Consider the following 18,572-nt stretch of genomic DNA (forward strand, 5'->3'; position numbering starts at 1 on the left):
GAGATTGGAAAAGATGATTACGCGCGTTTTTATTCTCCGTGAAAATCTGAGTATATTCTCAGCTTGAATGCAGACAATAAGCACAGCGCAGCATCTATTCGGGCGAGAGAGAGAGAGCTGGCCGTGTTTGTGCCTGGTCGGGATGGTGCAGCTGAGCCGTTCAATCGGGCCGGAACTTTCGCACGGGCCCCTCTCGGGAGTGATGCGGCTCTCACACTAGCGTTGACGCCGAGCAGACAGCCTCTCGCGACCTCTCACCTTCGCTCCGACAACTTCACCTCACCCTCGCTTGGCCCCTCTAACCTTCCTCTCATCCACCTCATCCTCCGTACATGTCTTACCCAAGCCCGCCCGTCAACATCTAGTCGCAATGGGGCGCGATCGATATCCAAAGCAGAGCCTTGGCTCTCTCTACCGTCAGATCAAGGACGTAAGAGTTGTGGTGCCGCAACAGCTATCCACACTTTCGCTAATACAAACTCCAGTCGCGCGTGCTTATGGTAGGAGCTGGTGGCATCGGCTGCGAGCTCCTCAAGAACCTCGTCCTGACCGGATTTGGAGAAATCCACATTGTGGATCTGGATACGATCGATCTGAGCAACTTGAACCGCCAGTTCCTCTTTCGCCACGAGCACATCAAGAAGTCAAAGGCTTTGGTACGCACTAGGAGAACCTTCAAATCGTCTCGCGCGACATGAGCTGATGAGGTACCGTTTACAGGTTGCGAAAGAATCGGCGGGGCGCTTCAACCCGAACGTCAAGATCGAGGCGCATCACGCCAACATAAAAGATCCACAATTCAACGTCGACTACTTCAAGAGCTTTGCGGTCGTTTTCAATGCGCTAGACAACCTGGAAGCGAGGCGGCATGTCAACAAGATGTGTCTGGCTGCCAACGTCGCCCTCGTTGAGAGCGGAACTACGGGCTTCAATGGCCAGGTTTCGGTGATCAAAAAGGTGGCTTACCCTGAGGATTTCAGGGATATACTTGGACATAATGGGCTTACTAGCATAGGGGAAAACGGAATGTTACGACTGCACGCACAAGGAGACCCCCAAGAGCTTTCCAGTTTGCACGATCCGCAGCACGCCCAGCCAGCCGATCCATTGCATTGTGTGGGGAAAATCCTATCTCCTCACCGAGATCTTTGGCACTAGCGAAGACGACTCTCCGGAGCTCGACCACTCAGAAGACTCCGAAAACCTCAAGGAGCTCGAGAAGCTGAGACAGGAGTCTCAAGCCTTGAAAGTCATACGAGGATCTATGGGCTCTGAAGATTTCCCCCGCCTAGTCTTCAACAAGGTCTTCAAGGAAGACATAGAGCGTTTGCGCTCTATGGAAGAGATGTGGAAGACGCGGAAGGCACCACAAGCGCTCGATTATGACAAGCTATCACAAGAAGCACTGGGATCAGGCACTGCTATCGCGCAGCAGGACCAAGTTACCTGGACACTGGCCGAGAACTTCTCCGTCTTCGTCGACTCAATCAGGCGACTGAGTAGTAGGCTGGAAGACCTGAGAGCGAGCTCGGTCACAGGCAACGCCCCTCCTATCCTCTCCTTTGACAAGGATGATGTAGACACTCTAGACTTCGTCGCGGCTACTGCTAATCTTAGGTCCTACATATTCGGGATAGAGATGAAGTCGAAGTTCGACATCAAGCGTAAGTCAAAAAGCACTTTGAAAACGCCTGTCAGACACTAAATATCAACAGAGATGGCTGGCAATATCATTCCGGCTATTGCCACCACCAACGCAATGACGGCCGGCCTTGCCGTTCTACAAGGCTTCAAGATCATGCGTGATGAACTGGACAAAGCTAAGACAGTATTCCTGAATCCCGGCAAGGGACTGACCGAGAGGGCTACTCTACCTGAGCCACCAAGACCCCCAAAGCCGGACTGCCCAGTGTGCAGCGTTGCGCAAACGAGACTTATCGTCGACACATCACGTGCCACGCTCAACGACCTGGTCGAAGACTTCCTCAAATTGGAGTTGGGATATGGAGACGAGTTTAGCGTCAATAGTGAAGCAGGAACTCTATACGACCCTGAACTTGATGACAATCTGTCCAAGAAATTCCCCGAACTCGGAGTCAACGGTGATAGCTTTCTCACAATCATTGACGAAGAGGATGAAAATCCTCGGGTGAATTTGGTTCTCGCTATCTCCGAACTACCATTACCGAAAGACTCGAAGCCGATCCACCTTCCCGAGAAGTTGAGCATCGCTCGGAAGCCAAAACAAACCCCAGCACCATCAGAGACGAACGTGAATGGAGCCGTTACCAACGGAGCTGTAAAGCGCAAGCGCGATGCGGATGAGGCTGAACTCGAGGATGAGCTGATTCGGAAGCGCGGCAAGGTCGCCGAGGAATCGTCCAAGGCCATACAGAATGGAGACGCAATAGTCTTAGATGATTCCGCCGACGGCGCTATCGTGATAGACGACGATTGAGGATTCCGACTTGATTTCTACTTTCAAGAGCCGCTCTCAAAGATTGATCTTCACGAACTTTATCCTCCAGTCACCACGGAAGCTTAGAGCTGGTAAAAATCATCACGACGATTTGGTGGAGCCTCATATCTTGGAGAAGCGATCTGAATATGCCTCACTCATCTCGACTTGGCGCTCTGGGATATCTTTTCAATCATGTATATCAAGACCTAGGGCCGGAGGGAGTTTCACGTAGCGCTGAGACCGCCGTCAAGGTTTATGACGCAGTTGTTGGCATACTGGTTCGTAACCAGAAACAACGCTGCGTCTGCGATTTCGTCTGCTTGGCCGAATCGTCCTAAGGGTATGCGTTGGAGCATTTGGTGGCGGACTTCGGGATCCATACCTACACATTTGCATTTGTACATTAGCTTTTTCGGACTTTTGCTTTGGGCCACAACGTCGAGGCGGGTTGGATGGTTTGGGATGGGGAGTCAAGTCAGGTTGGTGGCGCGATGGTTGCGCACGGAATACCCCCAAGTCTGAACTGACGATAGAAATACATAAGTTGCTTACCTGATATCATGTCTGTTTCGATGTATCCGGGCACTATGGCGTTTACGCGGATTCCTGTGGGTCCGAGTTCTGCGGCGAGTGCGCGTGTGAGGCCTGTGAATTCACGTCAGCGTCTGATCTACTCTCAGCTCAAAGCGTTCTACGCACCTAGAACCCCCGCCTTACTCGCACTATACGCCACCGACCCTCTTCCTCCCTGCACCGCCAACAAACTCGCGAGATTGATCACCACAGGACTGAACTTCCCCTGCCTTTTCGACTCACCCCGCATCAGCTTCTTCTTTAGCAAAGTCTGCACCATCAGCATTGACCCCGTAAGATTGGTCTGCACGATTCTCTGCACATCCTCGATACTAGACCGCACCAGTAGCCGTATCAGTGTCACGCCTGCCGCATTGACTAGGATATCGACCTTCGCTACATCGGCCTTCCAGTCCAGAACCTGGTCCGTCTCGTCACACAGAAAGCCTTCCTGGCCGGCAGATGCGATATCGCCAGCGAGACTCGTGTGGTAGCTTTCTGTGGAGCTGACCGAGGTAGGTACGGCTAGCGAGCGGAGTGCTTCAGACCCAGTGTCGGGGTTGCGGGATAAGATGGTGATGCGGCAGGAGTGGGTAGCGAAGAGGCGGGCGATGGCGAGGCCGATGCCGCGGGAGCCGCCGGTTATGAGGGCGTGTTTGCCTGAGAGGGCGCTGGAGATGGGAACATTCCTTTCTTTGGTGTCTTCTGGGGCTTGCGATGTTCGCGATAGAGAGAAGTAGCGTGGGTGGTGTTGGGTGTTGCGATTGAAGACTGCTATGATATGGCGGAGGGAGGGGAGACGAGGTGGCATTGTGGAGGCTCTGGTAGGGAGTGTATAGGTCTTTAGATTTCAAGGAGATATATATCTTATAGGCTTCAATTGCTCAAGTCGATTGGGATGTTTCTAGAGAGGATGTCGGAGAATAGATTCTCCGACACACGAAATCACGTGCTCACGAATCGGCTGCTTTTGTTGCCTTCGTTTTCTTTCACCTCTCCTCTAATCCGCCATCCCCGCGACCACAATCATGGCTCTTAACGACGAAGGCCAGACGAATTACGTGACGCTCGTCTCGAGCGATGGGTTCGAGTTTAAGATCCTCCGCTCAGCCGCCTGTATTGCGCCCACGATCAAGAACATGTTGAATCCAGCCAGTACGTCCCTTGTTCTCCGCTCAAAACTGGACAGATACTGACACCGCATCCTACAGCCGGTTGGCAAGAAGCAAGAGAGAACCGATGCATCTTCAAGGACATCAAGTGCGCCTCCCATAATCCCACCCGTTCCGCTTGTTGAGTTGTCGGTCTAATGTGAGGGCATCGCAGCGGTATCGTGCTCGAGAAGATCTGCGAGTACCTATACTACAACGAGAAGTACGAGAATTGCAAGGATATACCGGACCTGGACATCCCACCAGAGCTGTGCTTGGAGTTAGTGATGGCGGCGGATTACCTGCAAGGCATGGCTTCCCGGCGACGATTAGCTAAGGAGCTTGTGCTAAGTGCGATGCAGTTTGATCGTTTAACCCGATTTTTAAACACGTTGGATCTAACATGCTAGAGAATAGCATGCTCAAAGACTAGGATATGTGATCCGACAGCGCAACGCTTTGCTACCACAACGACGTTAAGCCAGCACCCAGTATTGACCCGATCTTGCGAGCTCTGGGAAGGTTCATGACGATTATGGATGCGTTACGACAGGATGAATTATGAGGTGCAGCTCCGGCATATGGGTAAAGGCGTAGTGGTGTTCAAGCAATGAGTATACCCGCCCCTGTGGCACAGTTCGTTTTCAGAATCGAGCATTTTCCTCATTTCTCCTACTCTCATCGTCTGGATCTGCACGCCCAACGAATATCTCCTAGTTTCGATGAGTGATGTGGTATAGTAGCAGACTCGTTGGCTGTGCGCTCACGCTGGGTGTGAAAATAGTTGCACACTCATCAGGCACTCCGTCTCGCGGGTACACCTGTCTGCCACTGTCGAAGGTGCTTAAACAAGTTTCCACATAGTCCAAGGCAAAGGGGTCTTATCTCGTTCAGATTCCTGAAAATGCATTGAAGCACCCCGAGCATAGGCAGGCAGGTGCACACACGAGACTGCTTGCTGCAGCATTAGAGTGCCACCTTTTCCATGCCCCGCGTGGCACTCTCGCTCGCTGTTGCCTAGAGTCCTTCAAAGCATCATCATAACCTGGAAACAGTGCCGGATTTCAAGCGTGCGAATTAGACAGGCTTCCGAACGCCCATCATTAAATAATCCGCCATATTAGAGCACCTCACGCAATGGGGAGCAAGTCCGCATATTCTAGGATTATGAATAATCCTCCGTTGGAACCACTTCAGCATCACGAGCATATACATTCTTCACTTTACCCTATGGGAGAAATGTCTATAGTTGATGCAAGATTGAAACTTCCCTTCTAATAACTAGTTTGCCTCCTCTTCCTGTGGAGGTTAGATTTTTATATGAGGGAGACATTCCCCGTTCCTTGTAGTACGTGCGTCGTTCGTAGTTAATGGAACTTTTTCTCCTTTTCAGTTTGCAAAAATTTGAGCGTTTGACGATGTACGTGACGTAAGGTTGCTGAACGGAGAAGGATTACTAAGGCGTCATGATCATGCGACTCGTAGCTCACGTGCCATCTGCTGGATCTTTCCGCTATTTTCCTATAAGAACAGCGTCCCCTCCCTCATCACGCAAGAAGTTAAAGGTTGAAAAATGGTTCTTGGGTTCAACACCACTTCGACAAGCTTAACATGGCTGGTGCTGCAGTCCCTCCTTCAGAAACCATACCGCGGCCAATGAATGGTGTTCGGTGGAAGCGGTGGTGGATCAACAGACAGATCAACGCTTGCAATGGAGTTCGAAATCCACAACTGCCTCCACTCATGGTGGTGGACTGGAACCTGGACGAAGTGATGGGGTGGTAGTGATTAACCGCGTTGATGGCGAACATCAGCACTGAGATGGATGATATGCATGAATGACTTCTGCTGATGTGCGGTATTCACGAAGACGGGGGAGCGTTGGAGCGCATTATTAGGCTGCTATACTGTGTTTCGATACCGGAGTTCCAATCTCCGAGCTGGAATCCATTGGAGGACTTCATATGAGCCTTTAGATGAGAGGACACGACGGGTGAGTATGAATGACTGCGAGGAGATCTGCTGAGAGAAGACAGGAGATATATCAAAGCCCAAGTCGTACGCACGTGATCTAAGTTTTCGAGTGCTTTAATGCAAAGAGTTGCGAGATTCAATGACAAGATACTGTTGGATTATGACAATCACCTACAGCAATCACTGCCGGTAGCAAACAGGGCGCTTCTATATACATAATGTCGCGTTCTATCAATGTTCAGATGCTACGGCCCGCAAACCAACAGATACTGAGTGTCACTTTTTTTCGGTGAAAGCATGCATAGGAGTTTTATAGCTCATTGTTGTGTAGGTGAGGTTGCTTGTCCATTTATTGGCATTTTCTCTTTATCTAGTCTTGGAAAGTCTAGGTTCATTATGAGGTCTTCGGAGGGGAAGGAAATACTAACTTAAATCCAACCGGGAAAAAGAGCAGTAGTATGCAAAGGAATATTGAAATAAGTCGCCATTGCCAGAAAGCCCTCCATGCAACACCGATACCAGTTATGGACCCTTTCAGCTCTCTCGTGAGTTTTTCCAGCCCTTCGGACCTAGCAGACGTCCACAGTTCGCCAGAACCAGCTCTTGGCCTTGCCACACCTATGCGCATGTGGACGAAGGATTCGCCTAGTGGGTATCCGTCTCATCTTTCGGATCGATGCCTTGGCGCAACTTTCATCAAATAGCTAGGCCCTTTCCGTAACTTCAGAGGCTCCAAAGTGAACTCATAATGCTGACTGAGCTTCTCGCACAACTCTTGCCACTTCCGAGCACCTTTGATACGCCTACTCGCCTCGATCCCATAGCTAACCTTGACGACTCGGTAGTACCACCTTGGACCGACTATGGTATAGTGAGCACCATGTGGTGGTACTCTAGTGGGGTTATCACGGTGCCGCCATATGCACATCTCCTCAATGTTCCCCGCTTGGAGCTCTTCAATCCAACCCGGGCTCTTCAAGATCGCGAGTTTCTCCGCAAGCGGCACGAGTTCCGGGGGTTCCGTTCGGTCCTCTTCACAGCGGGCGCACGCGCCGTGCATGCTGCTGACTTCGATGGATACGTCTGGATGCTCGGTTGCGAACATGACGTACGGGACGAGCTCTGCGCCGATGAATTTGTAGGTGCAAACGTGGAGCCGCTTGATCCACTGCAGGCTGTCGCCGAGGTCGATCTGCCACGCGCGGAATCGCTCAATCTGGCGAGTTTCTTCGAGCTTGCTATTTATGTAGAATTTGGTGAAGTCGTTGTGGATTGTGAACAGATTCTCGGCATAGTAGATTGATCTCGCTTCGCGGCGGACCTGGCGCGAAACTTGCAGAAGAGCGACCGTAGGCGGGTTGTCTAGGGGTTTAGGTTTCGGTCTTGCGATGTTAATACGTCCGTTCGTGAACATACTAGGTCTCTCTGTGGCGTGCTGGGTTGGCAGATGTTCGGGGGTCTCCTCCCTCTCTGGTTCAGGGTCAATGTCGAGGTAGACGAGAAGTGGATCCTTAGATACTAGAGCTAGGCGGTAGATAAAGTTTCGCAACTCGCCGGAAAGGCCCATGAAGCCGGTCTTTGGCTCTGCGGTAGCATCATCGAGCTGGGCAGTAGAAGTTTCCGGGACTGCCATAACTTCAGACGTCGTGGATTGAATGATCGAGGTGGCTTTGCCAACATGAGAGTGAGAGGTTTCCGAGTTTTCCATGACTGTATTTATTGTAGTTCCATTGTCTTGTTGCTTAATTGTTGTTGCTACGCGGGAGCTTCTTGTGTGCGCTTTCTTTCTCGGCGGTCCTGGAGCTTTCTGGACACGCTTTTCGAACTTGATTCTTCCCATATCAACGTAAACTCAGCGGGTCCTGATAAAGTTAGGGGTAGGGCTGGGTGAGGCTCCGCATGGGCCGTGATCTGCAGCGGGCTCGGGAAATTCAAAGGTGAGCTAAGCGAGAGAGTTCATGACGCAACTACCTAGTGTAGTCAACTATTCCTTCGTCATCCATACATATTTCAATCGGCCTCTGTGCCTCCAAAACCTTCGCAGCACACTCATCAATCCTCTCTCCAACCGATTCATACGAAACCAAGCGAACCACCATCAATTCCAACCTCACAAATCGCAAACCAACCCAATTACCCATCAATTGAACCTCTCAAACTGCAACCATGCCGGCCCTCCTAGACACCTACAACTCCTCCATCCTCGCCATCCCCGCCTACTACGTCCTCTCCGTCCTCCCCCACTCCTACGCCATCCACCTCGCAACCAACGGCAAGCTAGTCTCGTGGGACAACCGCAACCCGCGCTCCACCACGCTCAAAGCGAACCTCAAGCAGACCCTCGACGCCACGACGTACGCGCGCTACGAGCGCGCCGAAGCATGCCACGCTAACGGCATGGAGAACCTCCCGCTCTTTGCGTCAGCCGTCATCCTGGGCAACATGGCCGGGCTGAAGCGCGATGGCATCTACGGCCTGTCCGGCTTCGCAGGCTTGTTTCTGGCGATCCGGGTTGCGTATACCGTTGTGTATTTGGGCACGACTACGAACGGCCCGACGGTGCTGAGGAGCACGCTGTGGGCTGCTGGCTCGACGCTGTGTGTGCGCGTCATTCTGGAGGCTGCGAGGGCGCTGAGAAATATCACGTTGGTGGTGGCTTGAAGTGATGCAGAGAGACCAAAAGGTCGTCTCTAGATCTCCGGTTCATTGCAGCGGCTGTCGAAGTGGATGGGTTGAAGGAGGCCTTGCCGATGGTGCCGATGGTGCCGATGGTGCCGATGGTGCCGATCGTTCGGCCTCTATATGAGTCTTTTCGACGGCGAGTGGAGATGCCTTTGAGGAGGCCAACGTGTATATCAACCTTGTATTCAACATCTGGAGCGTCCAGCAGTTTCCTAGCGCTTCGATGACGGCTGGAGCATCTGCCCAGGATGGTCGAAACGAAACGTGTGTATCAAACTTCTTTCCCCACGTGTGGCCTTCAGTAGTGCCAGTGAAGTGATGTCGAAGTGCTATTTCAGTTTGATCTTGCGCTTGGCCTTCGATAGTCTTCTGTCATCGAAGACAATAGCACTTTTTGGATCATTCGTGTCAGTACATGAAGACCAGAAGTCCACTAGACCGATTCGCTCTACCGCATCTTCACTCTTTTCAAGAACCATGACCATAGGGCTCCTACTAGCTTGTTTTCTGTATCCTAGGATGATGCAATCCCATTTGCAGCTGATCAGAGTCTTACTAAAGTCGTCTCCATGTTGGATCTCTCTACATAGCAACAAAGGCGAGTAAATGGTGGTTCCGTCTTCAAGATTGACCTTCGCATAGTACTCGCACATATCTGACGCTGATTCCATATCGTCTGCAGCTGATGGAAGTACGCCGTTCTTGAGGGCGCATACAATGTTGATCTGGAAGGTCCAAGATTCAACCTCGAGAAAGCACGACGTTTTCGAAATGGTGGTCTTGGACCCGGTAAAGCTGTAGAGGTCTTGCAGGTTAGCAACCCTTCCATCCTCGAGAGTCACCCTAATCTGTATGTCTGGATTTTCCTGGGCACTGAGAGTCTCAAAACTCGGCCAGTCTTGGATTGGCCCCGCCCACCCAGTCCAAGACCAGCTTGGAAACTCAGGGCGTCGTGCGGCTGGGTGTTTCGGTAGCCAGCATAGTCCTCTAGCAAAGCTCGCGGATAGTTTCCAAGGGTAGCTAGAGTACTGTCTGCTCATCGTAGCCTGCTTCTTCCAGATAATCAGATCCATGTCGAACTCGATTGGCACACCCCAAACGTGGTGGATCGGATACTTTGCCCTTTCGAAAGCACGGAAAATACCTAGCATGCCGCGGAGAACATCACTCTGGTACGTCAGAGATTTTTCGGTGTACTTTTGGATGTGTGAGGTTAGAGGCCAGCATCGTTTCCCGAAGCCACCGCGAAACACTCCATGACGAACGCAGGTCCGGAATCTCCGATGGTCTTTGGTGTGAAACGCTTCCAGGGGTAAGTCTATAGCTTCGCAGCAGTGCATGTTGTTGCACTCGAAGTACACCTGATAATCCGTGAATATCAACCGGCGTATGGAGAACAGTGCTTCTTGATATACCTAAAAATAAAGGTATTAGACAAGATATAAATTGTCGCGAGGATCAACGCACCCATGCCCTGGTCATCCAGGTAGAAGATTTGACTTGCTCTTGAGGATCTGGGAGTGTTGATACCAGCGTTTGTGTTCCAATGACGGCTGACGGCTGTGGTGATCGAGCCCTACTTCCGACTCCTGGAAGTCCATAGAACGGATCACTACCAGCAGCAGCCACGATCGTAACAAACGCGTGATTGTAGATGAGGTCCATCACGCCCATGTGTCGTATGACATCCTCTTTGTTGTCCTGGATTATGCAATACCTGTCGATCCAAAGGAACCTCAGGCCTAAATGCTTGACGACGAATATTGCATCCTCGATCACGGCGGGGAGTTCTTCGGGTAACGCATTCGAGGTTGAAGAGAGGTTCCAATCGGCGTTCTTCCCTCTTTGGCCCCATACATAGCTCATTGCTACATATCTGCAGTCCACTGGAGCTTCCACGACTTTCCTGGAAAAGCAATCGATGACTCTGAGCGAGGGGATACTAGTCTCCTCAAGGATTTTGCAGGTGCTGATGTGCCTGGTAATGCAGAAATTCATCCAACCTCTAAGAATAGAAGTGTCGATGAAATCTGGCTTAAGCACACGACCAAGGATACGTGGGTGTAGAGCTAGATTCATGACTGTATCGGAATATATGTATCCCCATTGATTCAACACTTCTTTTGAGAGTAGTTGAGGCCTCTGAGAGTTTGACTTTTCGGACTTGACCAAACTAAGGACCGCTGTATTGTTCGTCTTTGGCATGAACCGAGAGTTACGGTCGTTGATGATGTGACCTAAGGCGGTGATGCTTGGAAACGCTCGAAGAGAGTACTCGATATCTTCCTTGAGGTTTCCGTTTCCCGAAGAAAAGACGATCTGAGCTAAAAACTGGCAGAAAGGGCATGTCTTGTCTAGCCAATCGCGCGTAATTTGACCAATATCTGCGATAAATGTTCCAACTTTCCCCGTTGCTCCTTTTGTGAAAATGTCCCTAAGGCCGACGGACTCGCAGCGAGCGCACAAGGAGGTTTCATTGCCGAATGGAGGCCAGTCAGATCTAGAAGGGCCATCTTTATTCGCGAAGGGGTCAGCATGATCAGTCTGAGCGCGTTTGCGCTTCCGGCTTTGAGATGCCATCAAGAGGTTGAAGTAACGAGAGCGAGGGCATCATTAGCATGACGGCTTTTGCTGCGGAAGAGTTTGGTTTTTGCCCGCGGATTATCGCTAGCTAGGAAAATATCGTGATGACGGTTGCCTATGGACGAAGTTTGAGGAGCGAGAAGAGCCAGGGGTCCCTCGTGATCCGTTCCCAAGACATCAGCGCCACGTGATTCTAGTAATTGTATATCCGTAGGGTATTTGCTTTGACTATGGAAAGGTGTCATGTAAGCCCGATAGTTCTACATTTCTATCTGTTACGCGCATCTCAATACTCCATTAATGATCAAGTGTCACAATTAATTATAATGTGGCAAGGTGCAGAAACCGCGTTAATTCATTCATCATCTAGAAGGGACCATCTTAATACTCCAGTCCTCTTCCGTCAGAGCTGTTCAACTTTAGAAGCCCCTTGCTGTTGAGGTAGTCGACTATCGCAACCACAGATTCCTCAACGCTCTTCAGATCGCTTCTAATATGGATCTCTGGCGATTCTGGTGCCTCGTACGGAGCTGAGATGCCAGTAAATTCCGGGATCTTTCCCTCTCGCGCCTTCTTGTATAGACCCTTTGGGTCTCTCTGCTCAGCCACCTCGAGTGGGATATCTACGAAGACCTCGATGAATGGCAGCGGCTCGTCTTCTGGGTTCGCGGCGTTCTTCGCGGCGTGCAGATCGCGCGCAACCTGTCGGTCCTTCCGGTATGGCGAGATGAACGAGGTTATGGCGATGGTCGCCGAGTCAGCGAAGAGTTTCGCAACCTGCAAGACCAATCAATTAGACTTGCCCAAAATGAGACGCCTCATGTTCACAGCTGGGAATGCCCACCTCTCCTATCCTCCGAATGTTCTCGTTGCGATCCGCCTCAGAGAAACCCAAGTCCTTGTTCAATCCAAATCGCACATTATCACCATCCAGACGGTATGCAGCTAGCCCTAGGTGGAGGAGATGCTGTTCGAGTGCAGTTGCGATGGTAGACTTTCCAGACGCAGACAGGCCGGTGAACCATAGCGTGAAGCCTCGCTGTTTACGGTTGGTCTGGCGCTCGCTGCGAGAGAGTGATGGGTGCCAGGTGATGTTGCTGCAATCCAATGAGCAGTGAACAAGGCGCTGGCGGGGTTGGCGGGGCATTCTACTTACGTTGCCATAGTGAAACTGTGAGAGTTTTTGCTCGAGTTTTTTGAAGTAATGAGCGTGTCTGTGAAGAGTCTTCAAGGTAAAGAAGGAACGTGAAGGGCTCAATGGCTCTATACTTCAGGCGAAGTCCGACTTTGCTGTGAGACGCAGTGGTGACAGAATTTCGACATCGGCGACATCGGCTTGGCGCTGACGTGCTTCCCGTGCTCGGCAAGGTTTCCTGGCCGGCTTCTCGTAGGGCTGGGCACGGTTCAATCTTTCACGTATTCTAGCCTACTGACCACCTGCAACTTCTGGCAAGATTACGCTTAGCCGTTTCTTAGGCAGCACCACCACTGCTTAGTTTTTGCATTAGGTGACGTCTTTAGAGGGCATCGCACCTCACATATTGGCAAGTAATCATCTTCGATCATCGTATGCAGCAGGCCCGCCAGGGTGCAAAAAGTCTGATGGTCAAAGAAAGCGAATCAAATTCTCGCTACGGAGAAGAGCAAATTCTTCTTCGCAGGGTTGAAATTTTTTCCTTCACGCGCAAATGATGAGCCAATCGTGCACCTAGGACCTTATTCCACATCTACTAAAGTAGGATAGCGTTACAGTATATTAAGCCGGCACGTGGCTGGTAGAGGAGAGGTGGGGTGAATGCGGGAGGGCGCGCACGGTGCGCACATTAGTGGCTTGGCTCGCCCACTCAAACTTTCTTATCAAGTGTCCTCCCACCGTTTCGACAACACGTCTTCTCCGCAAGTCAGAGAACCAATTGATCTTCACAATGGCAGGCCCCGGAAAAGGAAAAGTGTGTCTTGCCTACTCGGGCGGTCTCGATACCTCTTGCATCCTGAAATGGCTTCTCGAACAAGGATATGAAGTCGTTTGCTTCCTCGCAAATGTCGGACAGGTGAGTCAGGCTAGGCCGTAACCACAGCTCAACAAAATAACAATTGGCCTACAGGAGGAAGACTGGGACCAAGTCCGCGCAAAGGCATTGAAGCTTGGAGCCACCAAAATGATCATCAAGGATCTCCGCCGTGAATTTGTCGAGCAGCTCTGCCTCCGCGCAATTCAGTGCAATGCCCAGTACGAAGGCACCTACCTGCTTGGTACGAGTCTTGCCCGCCCGGTCATCGCACGAGCGCAGATGCAAGCCACCCTTGACGAGGGATGCCAATACGTCAGCCACGGATGCACGGGCAAAGGAAACGACCAAGTCCGCTTCGAATTGGCCTTCCTCGCCATCGACCCCAAGATCAAGATCATTGCTCCCTGGCGCCTACCTGAGTTCTTCGAAAGATTCGAAGGCCGAGATGCGTTGCTCGACTACGCCGCCCAGAAGGGGATTCCAGTAGCTTCAACCAAGGCCAAGCCTTACAGCATGGATGACAATATCGCTCACTGCAGCTACGAGAGCGGACAGCTAGAGGACCCGTCCAAGCCACCTCCAGTTGATATGTGGACTCGCACCAATGACCCGATCACTGCGCCCTCTACTCCCCAGGAAGTTACTATTCGCTTCGAGAAGGGCCTCCCGGTCAAGGTCAGCTCCAACGGCAAGGAATGGACGGACAGCCTCGAGCTCTTCACTGCCCTGAATGAGCTCGGTAAGCTTCACGGCATCGGCAGGATTGATATCGTCGAGGTTCGTAATCGGAATCTTGTAATCACGTGACGCTAATTTGTGAAAGAACCGATTCATCGGAATCAAATCCCGAGGTGCGCCGTCTCTGAGGACCCTTAGTTGCAATACTTCTAACTTTTTTTAAGGCTGCTACGACTCGCCGGCTATGACAATCCTGCGAGCGGCACACTTGGATCTTGAAGGTCTTGTCATGGACGGAAAGGTCCGATCTCTGCGTGACCAGTTTGTTACACACGCGTGGTCGGAGATCCTTTACAATGGACTGTAAGCTACATTTTGAAACGCTCGCTGACTATGTTGCTTATGGATGGAACAGCTACTTCTCTCCTGAGCGTGAATTTGTTGAGAACAGTCTTGTGTTCTCACAGAAGCGAGTCGTAAGTCTTAATCTTTAGTCCACGGGCTTTCGAATCTAAAGCCTTTCCCAGAACGGAGAAGTTCGTCTCCGCCTGTACCGCGGTAACGTCTGGATCACGGGACGATCATCCGAAACCGAGAAGCTGTACTCCGAAGAGGAGTCATCCATGGACAGCCTTGTTGACTTCAGCCCTGTCGACACGAGTAAGTTGCCCCAAATACGCCTTTGGGTCTTCTTTCCATCGCCGTGTAGCTTTCTGACAATTTTATAGCCGGATTCATCAACATCACCGCCATCCGTCTCAAGAAATACGGAGTGCAGAAGCAGGAGGAAGGTAACAGCCTCGCAAAGCCGTGAGAAGATTTGGTGTGTGCCCTGTCCCAAAATGGCCAGTTGCTGGAGTCTGGAGTGAAAATACATGGAACGAGGCCTCCCAATGTATTATAATCAAACTGAACAATCGTCTCTTCGAGACGCTAACAAAAGCACTGTTTCTACCTCTGGTTCCAATTGCTACCTATATCTCCAGAAAATAGAGGATGGGAGGGAGAGGGGCCGTCACTCGGACAACCTCAAGTTAAGCGCTCTCCAACCTCGCAACCCCCAAGCAGAAAATCACTCCACCGCCGCAACTCGAATTGTTTCCATGGGCACCTACCCCGAAATCTCCAGAGATATTTACTAACGGGCGCCCCAAGGTGGTAAGTAAGGTATCAGTCTTTCTTATTCTAATATTCCATTACGTTAGCTTTCACAACTTATTTAGAATTCTAAAAGCCTATCGGAGTACCCCAAGTAGTCGTAAAGAGTGCCCAAACTTATGAGGTATTGGCACTGCTAGTGTGTCAGGGCGATTCCTGTGGGCCAAGACCCACGAACCTTGGGTACAGCATAGCTGAGTATCCATGGATCACTCCTGAGGTCAACCACGATGGATGTCTTGGAAAGTTATGGAACATCAGAGGGCAATAATCGTAGCACCGCATCAGAGCGCAACGCGCATCCAATACAAAATCCCCGTTCACGCTCAGGTTTCACAACTCAGCCCAGCACTCACAACGCAATACTCACAACGCAACTCTCACAGCGCAACTCTCACAAAGCAACTCTCGAAAATGGCCTTTTCGTTCATCCGTTCCTCCTACCTAGTAGTCCTAGCTGCCGTAGGACTTCGAGGGTGCCCTCAAGAAGCCACCTCGGCCAACAGCGCGGACGAGCCTGCCACTGCCTCCACAACCAACACCACCGAGAGCACAGAAGGCGCGAACACCGTCCCAGCTTCCGCGTTCTTGAGTTACATTTCTGGATGTGCCATCTCTTCTTATCCGGCCTCTTCATGCGCAGTCTCCTCTTACACGGCCTCTTCATGCGCAATCTCCTCGTACACGGCCTCCCTCTCGAGTCTCTCAGACTCAGAAGCCACTTCTTCCAGCACGGAGTCCTCAGAATCATCATCCCACGCCTCCAGGTTTATTCCACCTTATACTAAGCCGATTGCCATCAAGTACCCTCCCGGCCACAAACGGTATCGCTATATGCGCTATCTGGAAGCCGATCATGTCTACTGGATGAAGACGCAATGGCGAACCCGCAATCATAAAGACCTTGTGCACCATTCTGATGACACCGTGGAAGACTACGGCATGGACAAGCGGTGGAAAGACCCGAAGTTGCATCGGGAGAGGGTTATAGGCGGGTATCGCATCCAGAGTGAGGGAGTTGAAGACAAGGTCAAGGACAACGACGACAAGGGTGCGGTTGAGACGGAGAATGGTGCGGACTGTGACTCGAGTCTTCCCATACTTGACGAACATCAGCCAAATACGGACAATAACGACGACGCCGCGTCCTACGTCGACGAGAAACCCCACCAGAACGAGCACGGAGACGTTATGCCGGAAAAGCTATCACTTGAGAGCATGGCTGGGAATAAGAAGGACAACGCTATCTGGGACTCGAAAATTCTCCTTCTTGACGAACATCCGCCAAATACCGACAATGACGATGACACCGTGCCCGACTTCGATAAAGGCCTACACGGACGAGCACGGCAACGCCATCTTGAAGATGCTGTCACCCGTTAGCGGGTATGGCGACCAGGGTGAGGGCGATAAGTCCTGGCTTAAGAGGGACTGAGAGGGCGAGGGCGTGGTCGGGAATAAGAAGGACAATGCTATCTGGGACTCCAAGGTTCTCCTACTTGACGAACATGCGCCTAATACCGACAAAAACAACGACGCCGCGCCCGACTTTGACGAAAAGGCCTACAAGGAGGAGCATGGGGACGCTATGTTGAAGATGTTATCACTTGAATAGCTCACTTCAAACCAGCATGCAGCAAGAGGAGTCCTGGCGCAGTAGATAGCGGTTCTTTCCGGCTTCAGTAAGGCCAACATGTAGTCAGTACGATAATTTAACATTTCTAAACTAGACCCTCGTGCAACTGTGATTGATTGTGATGTTAAAATCGGAAAGGAGGACGTCCGATGTCGGGATCGCAGAGCGGGTGGTGTTGGTTTGGAGGCGTGGTGGCGCTGTAGGGGTGCCCCAACGTGCTTGAAGATTTTCAGGTGGATGTAGAGGATTAGAGGGTTGATATTAGAAGGGAGATAAATCTGCGATTTTTCTAGGCAGCTGCCGGCGTCAGAGGTGATCTAATTAGGTGTAAATCCGCAGAGTAGGATGTCAAGTTTCGGAGAGTGTAAATCGGGTGCATGGATTTTACATCCAACGACTTTAGATCAAGCGCACAAAACGAGCGTTCTTGACAGTAACCGGATCGTCTCGAGGCACCCCTGGCCTAATACGCCTTTCGAGTTATAAGATGTCAAGTTTGCGAACATGGAAATTGGGTGCCTAGATTTCACATCTAAGCTCTCGATATCGGGGGCAACGGATGAACCTTTTGACCGCAATCTGATCGATTCAAGACACCCTGGGCCCAAAGAACTTCAGGAATCATGAGATGTAAAGAACTAGAGGGTGTGAATTGCACGGGATGGAATAGTAGGGTTTTCCAGGTACATGCAGCCGCGGAGGTGGCCCAGATGAGCGTAAAAACGCAGAATGAGATGTTAAGTACTGGACTGCAGAAATCAGAAGGGTGGTAGATTTAGTATATTTCCAACTACTTTAAGCTTAAGTGCACGGATATGCTACTGCTCTGGCTTCACTCTTACTCCCTCGACACCACCGCAAGGAGTTCCCTAGGTAACATATCTTCAGTTAGTCAAAGGGTAGTCTAGTTTCCATTGCGGTGACTTCTACATCGTATTTAGAGTTCCCAAAGCCCATCGGGGTACCCCAGCCAGTTGCAAAGAGTCTTCAAATTTATGTCTTGGTAGTGTAGATAGACGAGTGGAATAAAACCTCGGAAAGTGCGGGGCAGGGCCTAGGGGAAGATCATTCTACCGACCTCAAGACACCATTCATTTCTAGTCCATCTCAACACCATGACGCGATACAGGTCGAAGTCCATACACGGCATCATCAACAACATTCAGGAAGTTCTGTCACTTATCACGAAAGGTGGGCCTAGAGTGTCCGGTTTCGAAGCCACGAGCCAACCCCAGCCGGACCACCACGTTGTGTCCATACTAGCAATGTACAGACCGGGATACCGAAGCCGCGCATTGCAAGCAGCATAATCAAGAGGTCGATGAGAGTGCTTTAGGCTCTGAGGAGATTAGACGCAGCGTGGGCCTATTGCTCAGCGACATGAGCTCCAATCGTATTCAGCTCCTAAAGCCACCGCGTATCCAGTACCACAGTCCCTTTTTTACACCTGCCTAGACCTCGCGTAGCCCTACGAGCTAAGTTGCAATTACCGTTGGAGATGCAGGTCCCCTCCGTTCACGCTGATTGGTCTCTCGGAAACCAGCCGCTTTCGGTTCGCTCTCTTGAAACTAGCTCTCTTAATGAACTTCAGCACGATACTGTGTGGAGTCTGTTTGTCACTTGGTCGTTACAAAGGGTAAGCGGAGACGATTGTGTCGCTATTA

The 18,572-nt window shown here is 51.1% G+C and overlaps 10 protein-coding genes across 10 annotated transcripts; 5 read left to right on the top strand and 5 right to left on the bottom strand.

Moving 5' to 3' along the window:
* Window positions 1-272: 272 nt before the first annotated feature.
* Window positions 273-2,845, top strand: BDZ99DRAFT_467098 (putative ubiquitin-like activating enzyme). Its single transcript, XM_033720939.1, has 5 exons — window positions 273-430; window positions 486-656; window positions 721-957; window positions 1,016-1,664; window positions 1,716-2,845. Exons 1-5 carry the CDS (start codon window positions 371-373, stop codon window positions 2,456-2,458), a joined length of 1,860 nt encoding a protein of 619 aa, XP_033571814.1. The 5' UTR covers window positions 273-370; the 3' UTR covers window positions 2,459-2,845.
* On the bottom strand, window positions 2,686-2,841 carry BDZ99DRAFT_397230 (uncharacterized protein; the record flags this gene model as incomplete). Its single annotated transcript, XM_033716040.1, has 1 exon — window positions 2,686-2,841. The coding sequence occupies one exon, from the start codon at window positions 2,839-2,841 to the stop codon at window positions 2,686-2,688; it is 156 nt and encodes a 51-aa protein (XP_033571815.1).
* Window positions 2,846-2,936: 91 nt separating the features above from the next.
* Window positions 2,937-3,845, bottom strand: BDZ99DRAFT_397173 (NAD(P)-binding protein; the record flags this gene model as incomplete). Its single annotated transcript, XM_033716038.1, has 2 exons — window positions 2,937-3,106; window positions 3,161-3,845. The coding sequence occupies 2 exons, from the start codon at window positions 3,843-3,845 to the stop codon at window positions 2,937-2,939; spliced, it is 855 nt and encodes a 284-aa protein (XP_033571816.1).
* Window positions 3,846-4,046: 201 nt separating this feature from the next.
* On the top strand, window positions 4,047-5,012 carry BDZ99DRAFT_144308 (POZ domain-containing protein). The gene is made up of 3 exons (XM_033712719.1): window positions 4,047-4,189; window positions 4,246-4,294; window positions 4,361-5,012. Exons 1-3 carry the CDS (start codon window positions 4,063-4,065, stop codon window positions 4,593-4,595), a joined length of 411 nt encoding a protein of 136 aa, XP_033571817.1. The 5' UTR covers window positions 4,047-4,062; the 3' UTR covers window positions 4,596-5,012.
* Window positions 5,013-6,409: 1,397 nt separating this feature from the next.
* On the bottom strand, window positions 6,410-7,859 carry BDZ99DRAFT_467102 (uncharacterized protein). The gene has a single exon (XM_033720941.1). It carries the CDS (start codon window positions 7,790-7,792, stop codon window positions 6,821-6,823), a length of 972 nt encoding a protein of 323 aa, XP_033571818.1. The 5' UTR covers window positions 7,793-7,859; the 3' UTR covers window positions 6,410-6,820.
* Window positions 7,860-8,077: 218 nt separating this feature from the next.
* Window positions 8,078-8,995, top strand: BDZ99DRAFT_144328 (uncharacterized protein). The gene has a single exon (XM_033712721.1). It carries the CDS (start codon window positions 8,326-8,328, stop codon window positions 8,818-8,820), a length of 495 nt encoding a protein of 164 aa, XP_033571819.1. The 5' UTR covers window positions 8,078-8,325; the 3' UTR covers window positions 8,821-8,995.
* On the bottom strand, window positions 8,996-11,690 carry BDZ99DRAFT_144327 (HET-domain-containing protein). Its single transcript, XM_033712720.1, has 2 exons — window positions 10,309-11,690; window positions 8,996-10,256 (listed from the first exon to the last, which is right to left on the bottom strand). The coding sequence occupies exons 1-2, from the start codon at window positions 11,419-11,421 to the stop codon at window positions 9,171-9,173; spliced, it is 2,199 nt and encodes a 732-aa protein (XP_033571820.1). The 5' UTR covers window positions 11,422-11,690; the 3' UTR covers window positions 8,996-9,170.
* A 115-nt stretch (window positions 11,691-11,805) lies between these two features.
* On the bottom strand, window positions 11,806-12,588 carry BDZ99DRAFT_480869 (adenylylsulfate kinase; the record flags this gene model as incomplete). The annotated part of the gene is made up of 3 exons (XM_033722356.1): window positions 11,806-12,201; window positions 12,269-12,521; window positions 12,581-12,588. 3 exons carry the CDS (start codon window positions 12,586-12,588, stop codon window positions 11,806-11,808), a joined length of 657 nt encoding a protein of 218 aa, XP_033571821.1.
* Window positions 12,589-13,349: 761 nt separating this feature from the next.
* Window positions 13,350-15,381, top strand: BDZ99DRAFT_543730 (argininosuccinate synthase; the record flags this gene model as incomplete). The annotated part of the gene is made up of 7 exons (XM_033726795.1): window positions 13,350-13,475; window positions 13,530-14,213; window positions 14,260-14,287; window positions 14,339-14,477; window positions 14,530-14,590; window positions 14,642-14,774; window positions 14,843-15,381. 7 exons carry the CDS (start codon window positions 13,350-13,352, stop codon window positions 14,926-14,928), a joined length of 1,257 nt encoding a protein of 418 aa, XP_033571822.1. The 3' UTR covers window positions 14,929-15,381.
* Window positions 15,382-17,002, top strand: BDZ99DRAFT_144446 (uncharacterized protein). The gene has a single exon (XM_033712722.1). The coding sequence runs from the start codon at window positions 15,507-15,509 to the stop codon at window positions 16,653-16,655; it is 1,149 nt and encodes a 382-aa protein (XP_033571823.1). The 5' UTR covers window positions 15,382-15,506; the 3' UTR covers window positions 16,656-17,002.
* The last annotated feature ends 1,570 nt before the right edge of the window (window positions 17,003-18,572 follow it).

This window comes from Mytilinidion resinicola (genome assembly GCF_010093595.1).
Source record: "Mytilinidion resinicola strain CBS 304.34 unplaced genomic scaffold BDZ99scaffold_20, whole genome shotgun sequence".
NCBI classification, from domain to species: Eukaryota; Fungi; Ascomycota; class Dothideomycetes; order Mytilinidiales; family Mytilinidiaceae; genus Mytilinidion; species Mytilinidion resinicola.